This window comes from Alligator sinensis, unplaced genomic scaffold (assembly GCF_000455745.1).
Source record: "Alligator sinensis unplaced genomic scaffold, ASM45574v1 scaffold174_1, whole genome shotgun sequence".
Classification (NCBI taxonomy): Eukaryota; Metazoa; Chordata; order Crocodylia; family Alligatoridae; genus Alligator; species Alligator sinensis.
In genome coordinates, this window is record NW_005842516.1 from 519,245 (window position 1) to 544,764 (window position 25,520).

The window sequence follows — 25,520 nt, forward strand, 5'->3', positions numbered from 1 at the left end:
AGAGGGAGAAGGAGGGGGGCAAGAATCACACACAAGAGTGTTGGTGCTGAAACGTTCTATAGGAAGTGGGGGGAGGAGCTTTAATTATCATGCTGTCAGGGGCTTGCAGTCCCCATGGGTTCCTCCTGGTCACCTGCTGTCCCCAAAGGACAGACCAGGCTAGGCAAGGGCTTGTCTATGACTGGCTGCCTGGTGATTCTGTGGAATTTGCCTCTGTTGGCCTGGCTGCTTTCAGTTTTCAATCAAACTGTACGTAGCAAGAAGCCTTGCCTAGTGGGTGTTCAATGCTGGGTGAGAAGGAGGGTCCTCCCATGTTTTAGGCCAAACGCCTAGTGATTAAGGCATTTGTCCAGAAGGCAATAGACTAAGGGGCTAGATCCCCAGACACCCTGGATGAACTTCCATATGCATCTCTCTCATTTTGGTTCAGAGTGCTCTGAGTACCAGACCACAGGTTAGATAGCAGGAAGGGCACTCTTTCTATCACAACCTTTTTAAGAGTTACATTTTCAAGACTTACACTTAGTTATGTGTATGCAGAAGAAAATACCTGCCCTGCCAGAGAGCAGCCTTCTCTGTATGTGCAGTATGTGTGTAGCAAGTAGACATCCATACTGCACATGGAGTAAGAAAGAATGAATTGTGCACACATGGCAGGTATGCAGCTGGGTGACACTTGAGTGGGTAAAGTGAAAAAGGATTTGCCCTTGGGCTCCAGAAAACAGAATTCACAAGAGCCAGATGCTAAATGGAACAAACACATAAACCAACCAATAGGAAATGCTAAAGACAGGGGCATAGATGGAATGCCATTTACATGTGGGGCTAGAATTAACAAGTGCCTAAACTACCACTAAGATTAAGAGGGAGAAGGGAAGAGACATGTCTTATCACCCAGGAAGTGGGATCTCCAGTTTCCAGGCTTTCTTCATCCTGAAAGGAACCAAACCCCTTCCCCTATCAGAGCACTGGTACCACCAGGTTGTTTGTTAAAGTGCTGGAGCACCCTTCACTCCTCTCACTGTCTGAAGCAATTTCTTCAAAGAATATAATCTTTGGGCCAGAAATAGCACACACAGAGGGGATGATGACTCCGTAGCCTAGAGCTTGTGGCACTCAGCTGGGAGGAAGGAGTCGCTGGGCCAGTCCTCCTCACAAGTCAGGTTCCTGTTAACATCCAGGACCTATTTCATTCTAAAATATAAACAGGCCAGGAAACAGGGATCAAGCTCCAGGCACCCCTGTCTGTGGTGTTGCACTAAGCATCACCTCAAGCTGTGGTTTAAAAGCAACTACTCAGAGAATCAGACCCCTTCTTCTTTGCGGCCCTTCTGACCCTGACTTGCATCTTTGCCTGCAAGGTAGCTGAAGTCCTTCTGCAAAAAATGTGAAAAGTGCCACCTTCCCTGTCAGCTAAAGAGCAAAAGGGAAAGGTGAATTTCCAGGGAATGCCAGCTGAGGAACAGACCTCACTAAGAAGAAGCCAGAACAAAGGTCTCACATTTCCTGGAGGAATATTCATGTCTTTTGCCTGTTGTGCAGAAGGTGCATGGCAATGTCACCCAAGACAAACAGAATTGAGTGCTCTGGATATCAAAGGACTGAAGTGCTATATGTACAGCTTGAGTCAGGGGATGAAGCTTTGGATATGGCCTGGAGTTCAGGAGCACTTTCCTGTTTCCCATTTGTTCAAACAAGGCACATCCAGTCTCCCTGAATCACTCCTCACAGGCTTCTAAATGTCACCATTAGTTGTATAAGAACCATAGGTTCCTCTCACCTATCTACGGATCAGGTGCCTAATCTTTAATAGCTGTAATGCCTCAGCAGAGGTGCCCATGCTACCTATTTAGATTGCTCTCAAAGTGTATACCCCAAAGTACTATTATAACCACTATGGCAAATGGCTATATAGTCTTTCCCTGACATGATATACAGAGGTGTAATCATGATGGAATGTCCTAATTCCTCTAGTTTTGTTGACATTGATGATTGGCAATGGAAATCCAACGAAAAAAAAAAAAATGGACAGTGGTTTTGCCAGGCAGAAATTTGTCAAGGTAAAGGATTCATGGGAGGATAATTCAATCATTCCAAAGATTTTGAAATAACAGACCTCCGCTCATATACTTTACTGGTAGTGTTGATGTGTGGTTACAAAGCATCTGGTCCAGGAGGTCGCGTGGAGGGAGCAAGCACAAAATGACTCCCCACAGCACTGTGCGGTGCTCTACCATGGGCATATTACCAGACCAAACACGTTATACTGAGAGAGAATTCCCAAGCCTGGATATTCCCTTGAGATGCTGGAGCAGTTCCTTTATCCCTGGCCCAAGTGGGCTGTGTGGTACCTTTACTGTCACAGCTATTTGGAACAGTTCCATTTTTTAAAATCTAATTCTTAAACAGCAAAGGGAATCACCTCAAGATCAGATCCCAAAGGGACCACATATTCTTCCTTAACAACTAATTGGTCATCTGGGCATCAGAAAAAAAAATCCAGCTGTTGATATAGAACTGATGAAAATACATAACAGCCATTTCTGTTTTGGATTACCCTCACCCATAAAGTCCTGGATTCTCTCATTCAGGAAAGCAGCAGTCAGTTATGCTATTTAAAATCATTCTGATATTACATTGATGTATGCTCTCTATCTATCCCTGTACCTACAGAAGAAAAGAATGAAGCAGGAAGCATTTACATCTCATATTAGCTGGAATCTTGTTTCCACTCTTAGGTGAGTTATTCATATCTACATTTCTATGTAATATGTGATATTGATGTTATATTGTCAATTAAGTCATGGGGAGGTCAGTGTTTTCAGCCTCTTCCATGATGCTACATACACAGTGTAGAGCATAAGAACCTCTGAAAAGAGAGGTCAAACTTGGTTAATAATTCCCCATATTCTGCCAATTGGAACATGACCTGGGCTTCCTTTCAGTTATTATTTTTTAACTTTTATTTTCAGCTGAAAACTCTGCTTTTCACTATTGCTCCTTCATGTACCCTATAATTTTAACTTCTCTGCAGGTCAAAGAGTGTACTTTACCCCCTCTAATGAGAACTTCTTGGAAGGTCCATCTGATTCTTTCTTTTTGAACGAAAAAATTGTTTCCCCTCCCACCCGCACATGTCACAAACTATTTCTCAAAAGTCCCATTTTCTGGATGTTTCACAGTTTCATGTACATCAAGGATTTTTTCTGTTTATAAGATATTAAGATGCCTCCTATATACTGTGATGTGCAGTGATTGTTAGCACACTGATTTAGACTATTCCTGTGTAAAAAGGAACCCTTCTCTGTGGCCAAAAGTAATAGAGGCAGACCTTACTTCAGATTAGAAATAAGGATCATCAGTCTCCAGTATTATCATGTAGTAGATCCGAGTGTTTTGTAGCTGTGATGATCCAAGAAATGTCTGAGTACAAGGCTTTTTGTGATATCTATCACTGCAGCAATTCCATAGTTAGGAAAGTTGTTGGACTAGCATTCAGACATCAAGTGCCCTTTCTCATGCCACTTCTTGCCTATTATGTTTTTCAGCACCTCTTCAGATTATACAGTAGAGCCATTAAAACATATTGCAAAAAAGTCTTGCCTCCAAGAGAATCACACTCGTGTCAGAAAACAGCAGAGAATGATCAGGAGTGATTCACGTCATGTTTCATCCAAGAAAAATCAATAAAGTCTAGTACACAATGGGTAATGCTTTGCCAGAATCCAGCCCCAAATGGTAAGATGAACCTAACATTTACCATCTCAAAAGAGAAGAAAGGAAAGCAGGAAATGTGAATAACCTCTTGCTCTGTCAAATCAGTCAAACAACAGCATTTCAGGGTGAAATGTCTGCTTCTAGGGATATCCTGCTTATGCCTCAGTCTTTCTCCCTCACTGAAAAACTAGAACAGGAGTGGAGAGCCAGGATTCACTCTCTTTTGTATCTGTGACCATCTCACTGATCCATTCTCTTTCTGGCTCCCTCCCATCCTGGCACTACATATCCTTTTTCCTTGTGGGTTGCCCAATGGAAGAGCCTCAAGAGAAGAATGCTTGGTTCAAATCCCACCTACATGACAGGGACAAGAAATTGATCCCTCCCCTCTCTAAACCACTGTCCTAACGATTTGTCCATTGTGCTACTAGGTTGGAGAACCTTCTCCTTCATGATGTAACAATATCCTTCATGTCAGAAAAAAACCCAAAAAAAAACCTGACTATGCTGTCAGCAACAGCTATGCAGTTCTGGGTCCACCTGGGATATCCCATTTTGCCTTGGGGGAGGGGGGGATTTAAAAAAAATGCCACTTATGCAAACACATATGGACTTTAGAAATTCTTTGATGTATAAGATGAAAAATAATTTGATGCGCAGAATTAATGATTATCACTTATTCTGCAGAAGCTGTAATAGGATTTCTATAGGTTCAAGGGGGAACTAAGTCCCTCACGAGGGAACTCAGTCAACAAATGTGCTTGAGTGAAGGTGCAAATATTTGAAGGGCTCCCCCCCCTCCCCCCCCGCATAAAGGAAGAGTTCATGAACAACTGGAATGAGGTTATTTGAATGCTGTATAACTTTGGAGGGGTTTAGGTTGTAGCTGTCTTGGCCTAAGGATATAGGCAGACAAAGTTCTTTGGGTGAATTTGATATCTTTTATTAGACCAACCCAAATGGTTGGAGAGTAGTTATTAAGCAAGCTTTCGGGTTAACTTTGGAGTGTTTCTATGCACCATCCATTTGCAATGCCCATATTAATGAAGCAGTGGCCACTTAATCTCTAAACTCTGAGTGAAATTATCTTTTCAAACAGCTACTGTATAGATATTATAATGATGTATCCTGTGAAATACTCCAGGTATACCAGGATAGGATATTAGCATCATAATGATATTGGTTTTAATTTTTTAGTGGTATGTTGCTTCTAGAAACAAAAAACAAACCAAAAAGGAAAAAAAAAAACAACAACCCTAAATAATCTTTCCTTCCTCTGACCTTCACTCTTTGCCTTCCTCGCACTTCCACTCGTCCCCCCTCTTTCGCCTTCCACATACAGAGTTATATCATTGAGAATACATGCAATTTCCTTCAACCCTTTTTCCTGCCATAATCAGGCAAGAAGTGATGGGTGTTATTATCTACAAAGAAGCTGAAGAAATAAACCAAGGACAAAAATAAACCAACATTCTTAAGAAAGCTTATTTTCTGTTAGTTTCCTCACCAGGAATCCATTTTTTTTAAATTGAAAGGTATTTGGAAACACAGAGGGTTATACAAAATGGCAAAGCTGTTTATATATAGAAATCTCTTTAGCCAAAAATGGAGAAGTACACTTTCTTTATGGAAACAGTTCTCTTTATTCCTTCTTTTGTCTAGATCACAAGTTTGGTGAACAAATGGCTATGGGGAACCAAACAACTGTAACTTATTTTATCCTGTCTGGTGTTTCCAGTGACCCACAGCTCCAGCCTTTCCTTTTTGTGGTCTTTTTACTTATATACCTACTAACTGTGGCAGGGAATGCAGCGATCATGGTGGTGACAAGAGCTGATCCTCACCTTCACACCCCAATGTATTTTTTCCTATTCCATTTATCCTTCCTTGACATCTGCTATTCTTCAGTCACTGTCCCAAAGATGCTGCAGAATTTCTTGGCAGAGAAAAAAAATATCTCTCTCCATGGTTGCATTGCCCAGATGAGCTTAATTCTTTTTGTGGGTGGCACAGAAGTTTTCATGCTATCAGCAATGGCCTATGATCGATATGCTGCCATCTGTGACCCACTGCATTATGTGGGGACAATGAATAAGCAAGTGTGCATAAGAATGGTGGGTGGCACATGGCTGATCGGTATATTGTATTCATTAACAAATGCTGCTCCTGCATTACATTTACATTTCTGTGGGCATAATGAATTACACAATTTCAACTGTGAGCTCCCATCTCTACTAGAAGTGTCCTGCACAGAGACTTTCACCAGTAAGATGGCATTTCTCACTTCAACTATGATTGTAAGCTTGATCTCATTCTCCATCACCCTGGTCTCTTACATCTGCATCATCTCCACCATCCTGAAGATACAGTCTGCTGAGGGTAGGGGTAAAGCCTTCTCCACCTGCAGCTCCCACCTCACTGTAGTTGTTCTGTATTATGGGGCAGGTTTGTTTCGATATCTGAGACCTAATTCAGCCTCTTCAGTGGTTCTTGACAGGCTCTTCTCCATCCAGTACAGTATCTTAACACCCATTTTAAATCCTATCATCTACAGTCTGCAAAACAAGGAGGTAAAGGCAGCGCTTAGGAATATACTGCGGAAAATGTAAGGCACATAAATGCATTTCAACATTTTAAAAAACTTCACCACATTAATGGTAACCAAGATTTGAATGACTTTATAAAATTCAACTTGTTGGTATGGACATTTAGCTTATGAACAATTAAGTTATACCTTAGTCTTAACAACATGTGTGTTCTGATCACTGTCCTCAATCCAACCTTTTATAAAGGCACTGTATGATAAGCAATGTATGAAACATATGAATTCTGTTGAAGTCAACTGTAACCAAGTGTATGTGAAATAGCTCCTTTTTCTTTTTCCAGGTTTTTATTCTATGGAGTGAGAATGAGTCTTCCACCTTGTGGTTAGAGCTTTGACTTGAGAATGCTATTTCCAATGAATCTGGTACAAGCATCTGGAACCAGAGAGAGAGAGAAAGCTTCACACTGAAATACTCCATTGTCTGGGACTTAGGTCCCTCAACAATGGGGTGGGAAATGTGGGTTCGGGCCAGTGCTTCAGATTGGACAGAGAAGATGGTGGAGGGATACCCCTTTCTCAGGAGAGAGCCCTACATCCTAAATTATTGGGTTGGAAGGGACATCACCATCATTTCCTCTTGGATTTTAATGAAAAATGATAAACCTAGCTCTAGGAGGGTTTGACAGTTCTGATGCTTATATTATGGAACATATCCCTTTTTCATGTTCTTCTGAAACAAGGGAATGTTAGAATACGTTCTACTGATGTAATAGTTCACCTTTTAATTTCCATTTTTAATTATGTGGAAAAAGAATGAGTCTGTTGTCTTCTTGTTAGGGCAATGACTTGAGAAACACCGATTCTCAGTTAGTATACTGAAGGAGCATATTCAACCAGAGACACACAGAAATTTTCACCTTGAAATAGTCCATAGTCTAGGTGCTGGGTCCCTCAAAAATGAGTTTGAAAATGTGGGAGTTGTCTAACTGTTCAAACTGGACAGAGAATATGGGGTTGTTCCTGAGGGACCCCCTTTTCAGGTGAGTGCTCCTACCCCTAAGTTATTGGTATGGAAGGAGTATCACCATAACTTATTCCTTGCATTTTGATGAAAAGCAATTGACCTAGCTCCAGGAGTTGACATCTGTGAATGACATAGTATGTTAGGTATGCCATGGTTCTGTTGTTCTTAAAGGAATTAAAAAAGAAATGAACTTGATCATAAAATTGTGGAAAGTTTAAAGTGTGGTCCAATTACTTCATTTAAGTTCTCTGATTCAGTGTATAAGGTCTACCTCTACCTGACTTTTGTCTGACTTCATGACAAATAATTAAGGACCAGTTGAAATCAGACTTTAAAGGGGCTGTTAAGGAAGTCTGTGGCAGCAGACCCCCTTTGAGTAGGATATACTTTGGCCTTACATGTTGTTTGCAATCAGGGAAGTTTCCCAGTCCTAAAATTAGTTCTCCCCTTTTGAATTCCTGTATGGGAAACAACCACAGAGTATACTAGATATCCACAGGAGGCCTAGCAGACACAGGTTGTACATGGGGTACACTTACAATATGTACACTTACAATATGTTCACTTACATATTCAATATGTTCACATATACAATATGTTCACTTACAATGTGTTCACATATACACATATACATATATGTACAATATGTTCGCATATACAATATGTTCACTTACAATATTGTACACTTACAATATGTTCTCCAACAATGGAATTGATGCATCATGTAGGAACATTCATTCAAGTGATTATCCATACCATATGCATCCAGGAGACCATGCAATAGACTCAGAAACCATGTTATAGTAAGAATGCCTAAGTTTGGGTTCATCCAACAGGGGGTGGGGTCCTGTTCTTAATCTTCTCAATGCTAAGTAAGCAGTTAGTCGAATTACAAGTGTACCATGAGATAATAAGGAGAGTTAGGGAGGTACATTATGAAGTTTGCCTAGTGGGGAGCTGTCATTGGACTCAGATCATTTAAACCTCTTGAAACCATGGAGGGCTTGAGAAATAATCAATGCCTCAGCCTGTTTTAGATTTCAGAAGGTTTCCCATCTTCATTACTGTACATGTACTTTATGCCATTAACCCCTGCTTTCTTTTGACAATAAATAAGATCAGTATTCAGAGATGCATCATCACCAGAAAGCCCCTAACACTCTTTTCTCACTAAGCCCCCAATTCTATTCCACCACTAAGCAACCTATTTCACCCTGCTTGAATCTCTGAAAAGAGTTTATGTGGTCATCTTTTACAACACACCTTCATCTTACTTTTAAGATTAAATTACATAAAGGTGAAGGGAGGAGGACCACTCACCTGCCTTTTGTATTGCCCTACCCTTTGCAATATGTTTTTTGGGGGTGCAACCCACCTTGAAAAAGTTTGAACTTAGATGCCCCATGTACAACCTGGATGTTTCAGCAGTGAAGTACAAATACAGCGTAAGGGTGTGAAGGGGAGTGGAGGGCACTGTTCTACTGTTAAAAAAAAAAAAAAGAATTGTGAAACGTGCCCACTTAAAACAGCAGGTGAACTGCAGTTCTTTCTTTGCCAGTCAAACAAGCTATTATTACATTGTTATGTCACCCAGGAAGTAAAAAACTATCAACTATTCCATCAACTCATCTGCCCTGGGGGCTTCTCTTAAAATAACTAACTCTCACACACCAAGTGAATCAGGTTTCTAATAAATCTGAGGTGTCACATACTGTTATTTCTAACACCCCTTCTCCACCTCCATTTTAAGAATCATGTAACATAAGATTCATCAGTTTTTAGACTTAATGCAGCATTGGCCAAACTTTTTGGAAGTCCTGCCACAAATGAGCCCTTCAATCTCCAAGTGCCACTCTTCCCTTCCCTTTGGCCAATCATCTGTTCTACTTTCTGGTTCCTTCCCTGAGGTCCCTGGCCACTTGGCTACTATACTTATGGCTCCATGCAGAATCAGAGACCAACTAGCACGGGATGTGCAGCTAGCAAGGGATGTGAAGGGTAACAAGGAGGGTTTCTATAAGTATGTCAGTAGCAAGAGGAGGATCAGGGAAAGTGCAGGGCCCTTACTGAATGGGGAAGGCAAATTTGTGGCAGAGGATGCAGAAAAGGCTGAAGTGCTGAATGCTTTCTTCGCCTTGGTCTTCACAGGAAAGGTCAGATCCCTGAATACTGCACAGGACAGCACAGTATGGGGAGGAAGTGAGCAGTCCTCAGTGGTGAATGAACAGGTTAGGTACTACTTAGAAAAACGGTATGTGTACAAGTCCATGGGACTTGATGGGATGCATCCAAAGGTGCTTGAGGGAGTTGGCTGATGTGATTGCAGAGCCATTGGCCATCATCTTTGAAAACTCATGGTGATCAGGAGAGGTTCTGGATGATTGGAAAAGGGCAAACAGTGCCCATATTTAAGAAAGGGAAGAAGAAGGATCCAGGGAACTACAGACCAGTCAGCCTCACCTCAGTCCCTGGAAAAAGTTATGGAGCAGATCCTCATGGAATCCATTTCTAAGCATTTGGAGGATAAACAGGTGATTAGGAACAGTCAGAATGGATTCACCAGGGGCAAGTCATGCCTGACCAACGCAATTGCCTTCTATGATGAGGTGACTGGTTCTGTCGATGTAGGGAGACAGGTGCATGTGGTGTACCTTGACTTTAGCAAGGCTTTTGATACGGTCTCCCACAACATTCTCACAGGAAAGCTAAGGCAGTGTGGTTTGTATGAGTGGACTGTAAGGTACATAGAAAGCTGGCTGGAGAGTTGGTCCATGGGCCAGTTTTGTTCACTGTCTTTATTTATGATCTGGAAGACTGTATAGAGTGCACCCTTGGCAAGTTTGCAGATGACACCAAGCTGGAAGGAGTAGTAGATACACTGGAGGGTAGGGCTAGGATCCAGAGTGGCTTAGACAAATTGGAAGATTGGGCCAAAAGGAATTTTATGAGGTTCAACAAGGACAAGTGCAAAGTTCTGCTCTTAAGACAGCAATCCCATGCACCACTACAGGCTGGGGGCTGACTGGCAGGACAACAGCTCTGCAGAAAAGGACCTGGGGGTTTACAGTGAGCAATAAGCTGAATATGAGCCAGCAGTGTGACTTTGTTGCCAAGAAGGCTAATGGCATACCGGGCTGCATTGTTAGGTGTGTTGCCAGCAGGTCAAGAGAAATGATCCTTCCCCTTTATTTAGCTCTGGTGAAGCCACATCTGGAGTACTGTGTTCAATTTTGTCCACCCCTATATTATGTGGACAAATTGTTCACAAAGAATGTGAATAAATTGTTGCCCTCTGCTGGACTCCCTCCAAAAATGGTGAGGGAGCTAGGAGACATGACTTCTGAAGGAAGTCTGAGGGATCTGGGCTTATTTAGTCTACAGAAGAAGAGAAAGAAGGCATTTAATAGCAGCCTTCAATTACCTGAAGGGGGTTCAAAAGAGGATGGAGCTGGTCTGTTTTCAGTGGTGGCAGATGACAGAACAAGGAGCAACAATCTATCAAGTCACAGGAATGGAAGTTTAGGTTAGATATTACGAAGAATTTATCATGAGGAAGGTAGTAAAATATTGGAACAGGTTACTCAGAGAGGTGGTAGAAGCTCTGTCCTTAGTGGTTTTCAAAAACCTAGCTAGACAAAGCTTTGGCTGGGATGATCTAGTTGGAGATGGATGCCACTTCAAGCAGGTGTTTGGGCTAAATGACCTCCTGAGGTTCCTTCCCAACCCTAACTTTCTATGAATCTACACTGCCTTTTCCCTCAGTCTGCCACGTGCCATAAACAGCATGACAGTGACATAAGAAGAGAAGTAGCCAGCCTTCTAGACCAGACTAGACTGAACCATTTGCCCAACAAGTGCAAGGCATGCATATATTTTTCTCTTTTGCCAAGAAGAAACAGCCCTATATCTCCAAAAATGACTTCATCATCAGAGCATAGGCTACTGCAGTGTAGTAATGATAGTGTTGCTCTCAACCCTCTCAATTAAACACCTTCATTTTGCAGCATTCAAAAGAACATCTCCCTACCCTAGCTGTAACCTGTGGTGGTAGGGTAAGGTTGTTTGATCCCAAGACTAGCTATATCCTGTCTAATAACAGTTTCAAAGAATATGTAAAAACAGTCCTTGGCAGGGTACAACAGGCCTGACACTGGGTAGGCAAAGTCAACCCTGGACATGGACCTCAGTGTGACCTTGCTCTCCCCCTTTGGCCTCTCAGAGTCTTGTTGTGTTGTCTTTTCTCTCACAGCTTGGTGTTATAATTGTACAGGGAGGCTGCTCCTAGAGGCCAGGGTGCTTTTACATCAGGTCTTTGGTACTATGGGATCTGTTGTACAATTTACTACTTCCAATAGTTGCCAAGAATCCACAAACCAACCACTTGACATTCAGCAGAGGAAGCATTGCAATCTACTTTGCATACACAAGTTTTACAAGCAGAATATAGCATTGCTGCTTAGTTATAGCTTGAGTGGGACTCACACAGCTAATTTTTCTTGATGACCATCTGATGCAACTTGGCCACAATGTGTTGTAAGCCACAGTTTGAGAAGCACAGTTTTAATTCATGAAGCACAGAGCACTGATGGCACATCTTCCCCTTCATCCTGAAGGACTGTTTCATCCACACAAAAAAATGGGGGGAGAGAGAGAGAGAGAGAGGTTAACCCTCCCCCTTTCAACCTATCCATGACTGAAAACTGCTTACAGCATAAAGCCACCTTGGGAAAAATGATCTGTGTGCAGATGCCATAATACAAGAACATTATGAAGCCTTCAAACCCAGTCACAGCAGCAGCCCAACATGAACACAGAGCCGGCACATAGAAAACCAGATACTGGACAGAAGCTGTCTGTATTCAACAATGGAAATCTCTCCCCCTTAACTCATAAACTTGCCACCAACACTTCAAAGACATTAGTGGGGAAAACAATGCCGATATACGTGTCAATTAATGCCGTAGAGGGTCCACTCTGAAGGACAGATCTCTATAGTCCTCTTGTTCTTGCTTTCTTCCATTGGGTACTGGCTGTGCAAAAAAACTATCAGGCATCTTTATATTTTAATCCAACAGCCTGTACAGTTCTTGGATGGACTATCTCTACAAATAGTGGGCCAATAACTATAGGTGCCAAGAAGAAAGGTGATAGAATGTGATATCATGTTAAAGGCAAATCTGCACATTGCTAAAACTATGCACATCACAGCTGATATTTTAGATAAAAAAATAGTATGAGCTCAACATCATCTCTAAGGCTTCTGTATTGAACTAGATCTCTGATTCAAACCACCAAGCAGGATTTCCAATTGTCTGTACATGTAGGGACAGTCTGTAAAAAAGGCTAAGATAACCTGTCCGTAAAGTCCACAGAAAATGGAGCTGTCCATAAAAACAGAGCAACCATGAGCTTGAACAGATCTGCAATGGTGGAAGCTGGCTGGCTGCAAAGCACTGATGGGTAGACAAGGCAAGGCAGAGCCACCTGGTCTGATTTGGAGCACACCACCCCTCAGGGAGGTACATCAGGGCTATGTAACCCACGGGAGCCTCCATAGCTCCCTCCCTACCAGCCATATGCTACCGCTGCAGCATCTCCTCACCTACTCATACTATTGCCTCACAGACGCTCAGGGACATATAGCCCCAGCCTGTACAGGGAGAGGATGGTGCAGGTAGGACAGAGCTTTGGGGATGATAGGCAAGAGGGATTGGGTGGGGGTCCATGCCAGAACGAAGGGAACAGGGCTGGCAAAAATAAGGCTGGGGGAGGGGCATGGAGGGGGCAAGAATGATGGAGTAGAGTACATATGAAGGTATCAGGTGCCGTGGGGGGAGGGGGGAGAGTAGGAGTTCCCAGGGTGGAGGCAGCATGTTTTAAAACCATTGGTGAATATCAAGCACAGTTGCCAGCACCAGATTTCTTTTTACTACCAATCTGCAAACTTTTTACTAACCAACAAGCTTTTTAATTAGTACCAGGCCTGTGTTGCTGATGTGCAGGGCCTGGCAGAAGGGTTGCATTTACATTACATAAAATACATGAGTTAAACAGTTTGGTTGTCAGTAAAAAAAAAAAAAAGTTCTTTAGGTTCAAAACCCTGCCAGCAAGCAAACTTACAACACGTTATATTCATACCAAGCTGTTGTAAATCCTTTCCTCAGAAATCACTGACCAGCTGGGGAAGCTGGAATAGATTTCAAGGTGGTGATGACTCCAGGTGCAGGGGAGGATAAGTGACAGGCAAGATACATCCTCCATTCCACATATTAAAAAAAAGGATAACAACTTGTCAGTACAGCATATGTGGAGCTTGGGGACTATACTATTATTTTCTGTTCATTGAGGTATGGAAGATGACCTAGTTTTAAAGAGGGAAAAGAGGGGATGAAGGCCCAAACGGTACAAGTCAACTACAATAATGCTAAACACTCCCAGAGATAAGGTCTCTTGAGGAGGTTTAAAACTTTTCACGTAAATGGACATCATGACTACTTTTATAAAAGGTCACTGCTACAGCTGGCTTTGATGAGGTGCTCATTTGGGAGTCACCCCTTGGATTTAAAGAGGCACAGTCCAAATGTTTTGTAGAACTTATTGTGCTTGTGCCAGGGGGTTGAGTCTGGTGACAGAAGTACAGTATTGGATCCTGATGCCAGAGCTGATTCTCAATTCCAACCTTTCCCAGCAGCAGCAACACACTGCTTGGCTAGAATCCAGTAGAACTACCATCTCTTCAAGAACTTAAGAGAAAGTGATGGCTAGAAAATTATATGTAGAGGTTTCTTTTTAGGAATTGGTTCATAGGTAAAATAGATATTGTATAAAAATAATGGTCAAGGGCAATATCAAGGGTTAACTGATTTCTAAAAACCTGTTTTGTCACACAGTTTCACAGCCTGCAGGAAAGAGAGATTGTCTGCAGCCAAGAGATATACTTTGGGGGAGGAGGGTGCAAAACAGTCCATTTTCTATTCGGATTCAGATTCGGCCCGAATCTGGGACCACGATTCGATTAGTTGATTTGGATCAAAGTCCCCAATTTGATTCAGCCAAATCTGAATCTGAAAATTTGATGCTGATTCAGAGAATCAGCAATTTGGCCATAGACACAGCTCTAACTGTTTTCCCCATTATTTCAATTAATATCCCCAATTCAATCAAATTTGTCTGACCTCACACTAAACACAAATAATTTCCTCTCTCTTTGTGAATTGTAAGGCTCAAGTTTTGGCTACCTTGTCAGAAGTTTCTCTGTGGGTAACTAGTGTGGCTCCTGCTTTAACATGAAAGCCATTGTGATAATAAAATTAGGTACTCTATTCCTTCTTGAGGTATCCAAGTGCCTGACTCTGGGCATGGAATCTACTGGACTGCAGGTTACCTCAAAGAGGAACACTTTGACACCAAGTCCTATCTTGGATTTAATCAGTAGGGTTTAAGGCTTGTGTGTCAGACCATTAGATGTCATCCATAACCCCCACGTTGTACTCGATTTAGTTTTTTGCTAAAACATTTTCATCCGGAAGGTCATTCCAACTTGACATCAGAGACATCAACTCATGACTAACTTTTCCATTGGAAGTAATCAATAACTCTTCAGTGTTCAAGGTCAAGGCTTATCTAAATGAAAGAATACATCCATTATGGGCGATACCTTATTAGTAGATGTAGCCATGCAAATAATTCACATAAGTGGCTAAAATGCTGTTGTAGGTTCTATTTCTACCCATCATTCCTATGCCTGTAATCAACACTATCCCTCCCATCCCTCGTGTTTAATGTTCCATATACTTTTGATGATACTATCACGGGTTGGACTTGCATGACAAATGCTCATGGAACAGGCACAATCAGACCATTAAAGATGTTTGTGGCAGCAGAAGTCTAAGTGGGATATACTGTTGCCTTGTTTGTTGTTTGCAATCTGGGAAGATTCCCAATCATCTTCACTCCTTTTCAACTCCTATGTAGGAAGCAACCTCAGGGTATAGTACACCTTTTTTCCAGAGGCCTGGCAGATACAGGGCCTCAGACCCCAAATATAGTTCAGTATATTCCCCAAATTTGGGAAGGACTGGATCTTGCAAGAATATTTACCCAAGAGAAAACAAATAGACTCAGAAGAAACACTATAATAAAAATCCCCAGTGTTGGGAATATCAACCAGGGGACTGGGTCCTGTTGTTCCTGTCCTCAGAGGAAAGTAAGACATTAGCCAAATTACAGGGGTCCTATAAGGTTATGAGATGAGTTGGGGAGGTAGATTACAAAGTTTGCCTTGTGGGAAGTCTTCAGGGGACCAAGAGAGATTGTGCAACCCTCCTAAACCTGTGGAGGGTTTGAGAAACCCTCAATGACTCAGTCTGTTTTATAGTTTCAAAGGTTCCCTACCTTAATTACTGCTTATCTGCACTCCGTGACTGTAACTACTACTTTATTTTAAAAGCATGTAACATCAGAACTCAGAGATGTATCATCATCAGAAAGTCCCTAAGAAGTCTTTCCTCAATAAGCCTCCAATTCTATTTCACCTCTAAGTTACCAAAATGAAATTTTATTCCATCCTGCTTCAATTCCTGAAAAATGTATTTGGACACTTTCTATACCACACCATAGCAAAGCCCACATTAGCCCAGCTGCCTCAGGATTAGTCAGACCTTGAACCCTTTTTAACCTGGTCCCATCAAATACAGGCTTTAACACCCTGGGATCTTCTGCTCTCCAAGGCTCAGCTGATAGCTGAAGCAAAAATGAATATACCTTTAACCTGGTCCCAGCACCACCAGCTCTAATGTTTTGGGTTCTTCTGCTCCACAAGGTTCAGAAATATGCATAAGCAATCCCAGCCACAAAGTCTCTCTTTCCAACCATCAACACAAGCTTCAAAGCTCTAGGTGAATATGCACCACACAGCTCAGCACAACATTTTTACTGTATCAGTGATTCGACCATAGACAGACACAGCTTTAAATGTTTTTTCTACATACCTCAAGGTACCAGGCATGGCTCTTGAATGCTGTGATGCTAGGGCAGATGGAGCATCCCACAGGAGCTCAGGAGGGCCCCCCACATGCTCAGCAGTGAACCTGGAAGTACTTCCAGTCCACTTCTGGGTCCGCTGTGGAGCATGCACTTCTCCCCACCCCCACATCCTCCTGGCCTGGAAATCGGCTGTGTGGGGACCCCAGGTGCCCCCCCCAGACCAAGGAGTCACCAGTCACTAAGCCGGGAAGGCACCCCACAACAGTGCACTCCCTGGAGAAACTGAAAGTGGACCAGAAGTACTTCTGGTCCCATTCCCAATCTGTTGCCATTCATGCTGGGGAGCCTCCCACTCTCCTATGGGACACTCCTTCTGCCCCACCATTGCAGCATTCATGAGCTGCCTGCTACCTAGAGCTATGCAGAAAAAAAACATTTAAAGCTGTCTCCATGTCTGAATCACTGAATCTTTCTGAATCTCTCCGAATCAATTCAGAGGGTTCTGATTCAGTTTGAGAGATTAAAGGGTCTACTGATTTGATTTGAATTTGGAGATTTGGCCACCAAATTGGGCTGAATCCTGTCCTTCCATGACAGGTGATAATGTCAAAAGAAAAAACATTAAATCCCTGGGTCAAGATGACCTCAAGATATGTGGAACTTCACAAGATGTAAATGTTTCCTGAATGCGTTGCACACACTTCCCTCCTAGAAGAAGAATTTCCAGAATTGTTATCTGGAATGGGAATTTCTTACTAGCACAAGCCATGCCTTTGGATGACTGGAATCTCAATTCCCAGTTTGTTCACTCTCAACAGATGATAAACTATTGATGTTAGAATCCTTTTCCCTCCCCCGCTCCCTGCCCCCAACTGCAGAAACTTCCTCAGCCTGACAAAGGGTTTTTTAACCTGAAAGCATGCTTAAAAATTTTTCCAACTTTTTAAGTTGGTTTAAAATAAGATATCAGATTCATCAAAAGAACCTTGTCTGCCAAAGTCCTTAAACCAACATGGCTACATCCTACACAAAAGTATCTTATACTCTACTTTCTGTTGGCACTGGATTCATAATCCAGCCCTGGTACCTTGCTCTGGGTGAACACAACCTTCAGAGCGACCACAACTTCTTCAGTTGATAATAAGTGATTTTTATTGATACTGTAACAGGATGATAGTCAAACCTGTTCATTGGTAAGGCTCCTCTCTTGGGGAGGGGAGAGGGGACTGGGTCACAGAAAGGGAAAAGACTCAGTCATGAGGTACAGCTGTGCTTCTTTACACACCAGGGAGAGAGACATGGTGGATGAGGTTTTGGGGCTACAAAACAGCAGACATTGGGGGCAAAAGTGAGTGACTTTGCTCCAGGAAGAGTTGACAGCTATGAATCACAGATATGGAAAGTACTATTGGGTCCCATTCTAAATATAAATATATATATATATATATATATATATGTGGAGCTTGCGCCCCTCTCGCCGCCCAGTCTATCAGGGTGTTGCCCCTCCCCTCAACTCGCCTGCCACGACTTGAATGTTAAATGCACTTTAAGCGGGGTCTACAGTGGAGATCTTTTCTCGGATGGGCCTCCCGATAGATGGTGGTGCTCACGGTCATCCGACGTGATGTTCTACGGGGCTCTGCCTCCCCTACACCCCATCCACACGCCAGCCAATGGGTGATGCATTACAGATGTTTCCTGGCCCCGTATGACAGCCTCAGACCGGTTCCCAGGGTTTCAGTCGCTCTCCCTTCCTTCTTGGGGATGATTTCTTTTCTTATAGAAAATATTCCTCTGAGTCAGGAGGAGCAGCAGGGTTATTCCCCTTATCCCAACCCCCTCTCGGATTCTCAGCTGCCTCCTCTCTCCTACCGCAAAAAGGGAGCTCCCTTGCCTCCTTGGTGTAAGCCTCTTCAGGTGGCTGAACGGGTGCTCCTGCTTGACCTCCTAGTCTGCCTCCTGCTTTGCCTCCCACAGAAAGCTTAAAGCTCTTCCCTAGGCTGCCTACTGGAGCCTCTCAAGCTGGGTCATTTCCTCCCTGTGCCAGAGCTCGCCTCATGAGCTGCCAGCCCATACTCTCTCTCTCCGGCTCTCTCCCCGTCCTCGCTCCAACAGGGTTTTTCAATCTTCCCGCAGCGGCCGATATGGCCGCTGGGATTGGCTCAGCTGTTCCCCGCACCGGAAACAGCTGATGCCACAGCTAATAATCACCTTGGGGAATGGGCAGGGGTGAATATAGGGTGCCTTAAAACCCAAGCTTCCACCACCTTCATTGGGAAAAGGCTAGGGGGAGCATACCCTGACAGAAAAAACCCTTGGTGAAGACGAAGGAAAAGAGATGTGTAGCACAAATACACCTTTCTGTCACATTAAGAGGAGAGCGAGGAGAGAGTGAGAAATAATTGCTCTATAGCATTTTAGAAATAATTGCTCTATAGCAGAAAGAAATATAGCGACCTTGAAAGACAGTTGTAACTTGATTTCAAAGAGTGTCCGAGGTGGTTAAGTAAAATACCTTAAAGAGCATAATGCGTGAGCAGCTTTGCAAAGACTGTTAAGGTGTTGGTGCAAAATAGAGAGTGTGAGCAGTGTGATATGTTTGCTCTGTGTCTGTATTGCAAGGCAAAAAAACTGCTGGAAATAAGTATCTGCAATCTCATGGTAAAGGGGGCGAGAAATGTCTTGTGTTTTTTTTACCTCCCCTCACTCTCCAAAAATAGTGTGAATCTTGTAGAGAGGAAAGTGTTAACAGCTTGTTAAGACAAAAAAAGAAGATGGTTCTGAAAACTCAGTGTCAACCATTAAGACTCTTACTGTAATTGATAGAGTTAATCAAGACAAGTAAATGAAGGCATTTCTTAAGGCACAGACAGAAAGAATTAAATATGGCAGGATACAGGTGTGTGTTTTAAATGAGAAATCAACCCCCTCCCCACAGCAAAGGCAGTGTAAATATTCACTAGAGGCTGAAATAAACTATCTACTAAAGTTATAACAGATGTTTTAAGTTAGGAAATGATAGTATAGATGTTTAATATGTATAGGTCCTGGATTTTGGTCTGTTTTGAGGGCAAACAAGAAAACCTGAAAACTGACAATAAATTTCAGAGCTTTAAATGCAGTAACAACTGTTGTAGCTCCTGGTACAGAAAATACCATGAAGTTCTAGCAGCTATAGCAGGAGGGGTAAAATTATTTTTAATATTGAATTTGGCTAATATAATATTTTGGTTATTTCCTTGGCACAAAAGTGCTGGTATAATTTGGAACTGATATTCATGGGAACAATTGCTTTATCCAAATAACTTAAATATTTTATAATGTCCCAACAATAAAGATATGGAAAAAGCTTTTAAAATAAAAATTCAGAGGGGGAAATTGTCCCTCTAAAAGGAAAAAAATATTTTTTAAATGACAATTTGGTTAAAGTGCAACAAGGGTATTGGCATCCCTTGATCTCACATTTGGGGGAAAAATGTAAAGGTCCCAATTCCAATTTCCAAAATGGTGCAATGAACCACTGAAAATAGTAAAATAAATGTAAATAAGAGTTGTCACTTAATATATATGTATGTATACAAGAAAACACCCCAAGAGTTCTAATAATATGTGCAGTTACTGCATGTCAATATTGTAAATTTGTAAATGCAAATAATATTTTACTGTAAGGAGTTTTCCTTGGCAGGTTTGTGTATTTTCTTTTGCAGAAACCACTGTGTAAAATTCAATCTAGTAGCAATGGTGACTGAAAGGCTATGAGGCCTCATTACCATCAACAGTGGCTTTTTTCATGCTGGTTTTAAGCCATGGTTTTAGTACCACAGCAAAAATTGTTTTGTCTGTTTGTTTTGTTTTGTTTGTCCTGTTGTGTTGTCTTTTGTTTGTTTGATTGGTTTGTTTTAAGATAGTAAAAGTTTAAATGTATATGAATATCATAAAAATGTGATAAAATCACTGGTAATACTCTATCTCTAAAAATTGAATTTGTCTGTGGATCCCAGACTAGGACACTTTTCGTCCAGTTTGGACAGGAAAGTTGTTCTAATCTTTGAAACAAAGAATAGCAATTCATATGAAAGTTTTAAGTTGTAAAGTTTACTTGTTTAGCAAAATGGCATTGATTAAAAAGGTAATATGTGTGTGTTTAGTAAATAATTTGATTAAATATTTTTAAGACTATAAAGGGAATTTAATTATTATTTAGATACTATTTATATCACCAACACACCAGAATGTGTGGAAACTGCATTAACCCATTGTTTTACAGGAAAAGCAAGAGTTGATAAACCTAGCACATCACTATTTGTAAAAAGAAGTAAAGGAACTCTTTCTTGATTAAAGCAAAATACAGAATGGGCGGGTATGTAGAATTATGTGAAACCCTGGATGGCTAATTATGTCCAATGTGCAAAAGAAGAGGCCTGACCTTCTGAGTCCCAACCACTATTTCATCAAAGGAGGGGAGGCCCTCGGAGCAGGTTACAATTAAATTTAATTAATAAATTGCCTTGGATTCTAGACTGTTTGTGAACAACATATATAAGCTTATCAAATTTTATTTGAACAGTCCATGAAGTTGGTGATGGACGTGGATCAGTTTAATGATGTGGGAGATACCTCTATGACATGTATAAATGGTTGGCACAATTAAAAAGAGAACAAGGTAACCCTGCAAATATGAATGTAGCCTGTTTTTTTCACAGTTTCACAGCCTGCATGGCAGATGGATATACATTAGGGGTTTGTGAAATGGGACGTATTTGATTCATATTCAGCCTGAATCGGGGACAGTGATTTGCTTTGTTAATTCGGATCACTGTCCCCGATTCAACTGAATCTGAAGATTTGATGCTGATTCAGAGAATCAGTGATTTGGTCATAGACACAGCTTTAAATTTTTTTTCTACATACCTCAAGCTACCAGGCACAGCTTGGGAACACGGCAGTGCTGGGCCAGATGGAGCGCCTCATAGGAGCGCAGGGGGGCCCCCGTGTGCCCAGTGGCAAACCCAGAAATGGACCAGAAATGCTTCTGGTTGACTTCTGGGTCTGCTACCACGAGCACTGGGGAGCCCCTTGCACTCCTGTGGGATGCTCCATCTGCCCCACTGTCACAGCATTCATGGCCCAATACCTAGAAATATATAGAAAAAACATTTAAAGCGGTGTCTATGTTCGAATCTTTTTTAATCTCTCTGAATCAATTCAGAGGGTTCCGATGCAATTCAGAGACATTAAAGGGTCTTCTGATTCGATTTAGATTTGGAGTTATGGCCACCAAATGGGGCCGAATCTCTGCCCAATTGAATTAGGGACCGAAGCTTTGCACAGCCCTAAATACATGTCCTGATAAACTGAAAAATTCAAAACTTTATTTTCATAATAACGTACTTCCAGTCCACTTCTGGGTTCACTGCTGAGCATGCTGCAGAGCCCTCTGTGCTGCTGTGGGAAGCTCTATCTGCCTCTAACATTGCAACATTCACAAGCCACGCCTGCTACCTCAAGGTATGTAGAAAAAACTTTTTAAACTGTGTCTGTGTCCGAATTGCTGATTCTCCAAATAAGCATCAAATCTTCAGATTTGTATTCAGCTGAATCGAATGAGGTACAGTGATCCGAATCAACAAATCCAACCACTGTCCCCGATTCGAGCCAAACCCTAATCTGAATTGAATAGGGCCCATTTCACACAGCCCTACTGTGTGGTGCCATACCACATGCATATTTCCTGGCCAAACATATTAATATAAGAAAAACATCCACATCTGGAAATTCTCTTGAAATTCTGGACAGTTCTTTTCAGCCTGCCCAAACTGGGCTGTGTGAAGGCTGTACAATCTCACCTATTTGGACAGTTTCTTTCCTCTTAATTTAATTCATAGGCAGAGAAAGGAATCACCTCAATACCAGTCCTGAAGGGAGCAAACATTCTTTCTCAAGAGCTAATTGCCCATCTGGGCATTAGAAAAAAAATCCAGCTGCTGATATACAATTGATGTAAGTGCATCAGATTCATTTATGCTCTGGATGTCTCCCACCCATAAGGGACAAGATTCTCTTTTTCAGAAAACAAATAATCAGTTACCCTGTTTAAGATCATTCAAATTAAAAAAGGATGTGCATGTTCTGTCTCTCCTTCCTCTTCCTCTTCCTCTTCCCTCCCATTCTGTATTACAGGAGAGAAAACGAAGTAACAAGTGTTAACATCCAATATTTCCTTGAAACTTGTTTCCAATGTTAGGTGAGTTTCTTTTATTGTATTTCTATGTAATATGCATATATGGTATTCATGTTGAAATCATACTGTAAGTGCAGTCATGGAGAATTCAGTGTGTCCAGATTCCTCTCTAATGGCTTAGAAACTGTGATATTCAAAAGGAATTTAACAGAAGGTGCTAAAAGAGGGGATGTTTTAATTCCCATGGGGTTATACAGTGTAGGGCATAAGAATCTCTGAAAAGAAGGTCAAAGTTGTTTTGGGGTGGGGTTTTTTGTTTGTTTGTTTTCTAATAATACCCCACATTCCTCCACTCAGAAAGGAAATGGAAGTGCCCTGAACTTCCTCAAATTTGTTGTTGTTGTTGTTAATTTATTTTTAGCTGAAATGTCTGCTCTTCAATTTAGCTACTTCTTGTACCGTACTATTTCAATTTATCTGTAGGCCAAAGAATGAAATTTTCCTCCTCTAATGAGAACTTTGTGGAAATTCAAGCATATCCCAACTTTACTGCACTAGACCATTGTACTCTTTTCCCCATGTCACATATTATATCTCCTAAAATCCATGTCCTGGAAGTTCCACTGTTACATCTATATCCAGGCTCTGTCTGTTTATAGGATGTTAAGCTGCCTCCTCACCATACTGTTTTAAACTATTCCTCTGTAAAAAGGAACCCTTCCATGTGGCCAACAGTGGTAGAGGTGGACTTTATTTAGCCTAGCAATAAGCATTTTCAGCATCAAGAAGGAACATGTAGTAGAATTGAAGTGTTTTGTAGCTGTGATGGTCCAGGGAATGTCTGAGGGGCAAGCCATTTTTATATATATTATTGGAACTTTTGTTGAAGACCTATTGGACTAGACAAGAAGTGCCTAGTTGAGGCATGAAGTGCCCTTGCTCAGGACACTTTATGCCCCAAATGTTGTCCAATACCTTTCCAGAGTATACAGGTGGTCAAATAACAGCTATTGCAAAATAGCGTTGCCTGTAGGAGAATCCTACCGGTTCCAGAAAGCAGCAGAGACTGGTCAGGGAGTCATTTACATTGTGTTTGCTCCAAGAAAAATCATTGATGTCTACAATTCAATGCATATTGCTTCCACAGTCCAACACTTTGTATCATTTCACACTTTAAAATAAAGGGGTGTTTACTGTTTATACACCTGCTCTGGGAGTGAGGCCAGAGTGCTTTAATTAGAGTGGCTCTCAGAGCCTCTCTTACTAAAGCTCCCAAAGTGTCTTATGTATCAGTGTTCCAACACTTCAAAATGGTGGTGGGCATGCTTTATCTAAATCTCATTGAAAGAGCTATAGTTCAAGTTCCCCTACTTCCATTTTGAAGCACAGGGATTTGATACAGGAGACACAGGAGGCTGCTGGACTGCAGTAAGTGCCACACTCCAGCAAACTTGGTTAACTGAGTCTCCTCCAACATTCTGGACTTCCAGCACATTGGAGCAGCCTCCCTGCTCATGCATAGGCACCCAAGTATCCTCCAGTTTCAAACATTATGTTTGATGTAATCTTTTCCACATCATGTAGATGTGTTTTGTGAAATCCTCCAAGTATACCAGGTTAGGATAGTGTTCTCATAATCAACACCATTATTATTTTGGATTTCGTTTTTTTAGTGCTACATTGCTTCTAGTCCCCCAAAATTAACCAAAAATAAAACTGAGTAATAACCTTTTCTTTCCAATCTTCACTCTCTCTCCCTTTCTCCCCTCCCAATTACTTTATCTCATTTAAAATACATAGGGCATCGTTAAAATCTTTGTCCTGCATTGACAGGTAGGAAGTAGGAGATGGATATTACTTGATACAAAGAAGCCGAAGGAAAAAAAAAAGACAAGAATGAACATGAACAATCGACAAACTTTTTCCCCCTCAGTAATAATATGCTCCTCATCAAAAAACATTTGTCATTTAAAGGTATTTGGAAACAATGAGGTTTAGACACAATAACAAAGTTCTCTATATAAAGATCTCCATAAATGGAAAAGTACACCTTTTTCATTGTAATTGTTTCATTCATTCATTCATTCACTCATTCATTCTTTTCTTCTTCTAGGTCAAAGATTTGGTGAACAAATGGCCATGGGGAACCAAACGACTGTCAGCTATTTTGTTCTGTCAGGTGTTTCCAGTGACCCACAGCTCCAGCCTTTCCTTTTTGTGGTGTTTCTACTTATATACCTGTTAACTGTGGTGGGGAATGGGGCCATAATGGTAGTGACAAAAGCTGACCCTCACCTTCACACTCCTATGTATTTTTTTCCTATTCCATTTATTGTTATTAGACGTCTGCTATTCTTCAGTCACTGTCCCAAAGATGTTACAGAATTTATTGGCAGAGAAGAAAATAATCTATCTCCCCAGCTGCATTGCCCAGATGAGCTTAATTCTTCTGATGGCCTGTACAGAAGTTTTCTTACTATCAGCAATGGCATATGATAGATACACTGCCATCTGTAAACCACTGCATTATGTGAGGACCATGAATAAGCAAGTCTGTATGAGACTAGTGGGTGCTGCATGGCTGATCAGTATACTTTATGCACTGATAAATACTGCTCCTGTGTTATATTTACATTTCTGTGGGCCCTATAACCTGAACACTTTCAGTTGTGAGCTCCCATCTCTACTAGAAGTGTCCTGCAGAGACCTTCATCAGTAAGATGACACTTCTCACTTCAGCTATGATATTAAGTTTGATTTCATTGTCCATCACCCTTTTATCTTACATCTAAATCATCTGTACCATCCTGAGGATATGCTTGGCTGAGGGTAGGAGTAAAGCTGTCTCTACATGCAGTTCCCATCTCACTGTAGTTGTTCTGTATTATGGAACTGCTTTGTTTCGATATCTGAGACACAGTTCAGCCTCTTCAGTGGTTCTTGACAGACTCTTCTCCATCCAGTACAGTATCTTAATTCCCATGTTAAATCCTATCATCTATAGCCTGAGAAATAAGGAGGTAAAAGAAACTTTGGGGAATATACTTCAGAAAATTAAAAGCATGTGA

The 25,520-nt window shown here is 41.6% G+C and overlaps 1 protein-coding gene and 1 pseudogene across 1 annotated transcript; both read left to right on the top strand.

The window, feature by feature from the left end:
• The first annotated feature begins 5,399 nt into the window (after positions 1-5,399).
• On the top strand, positions 5,400-6,326 carry LOC102376810 (olfactory receptor 8S1-like). The gene has a single exon (XM_006031581.1). The coding sequence runs from the start codon at positions 5,400-5,402 to the stop codon at positions 6,324-6,326; it is 927 nt and encodes a 308-aa protein (XP_006031643.1).
• Positions 6,327-24,591: 18,265 nt separating this feature from the next.
• LOC106722647 lies at positions 24,592-25,520 on the top strand (annotated as a pseudogene).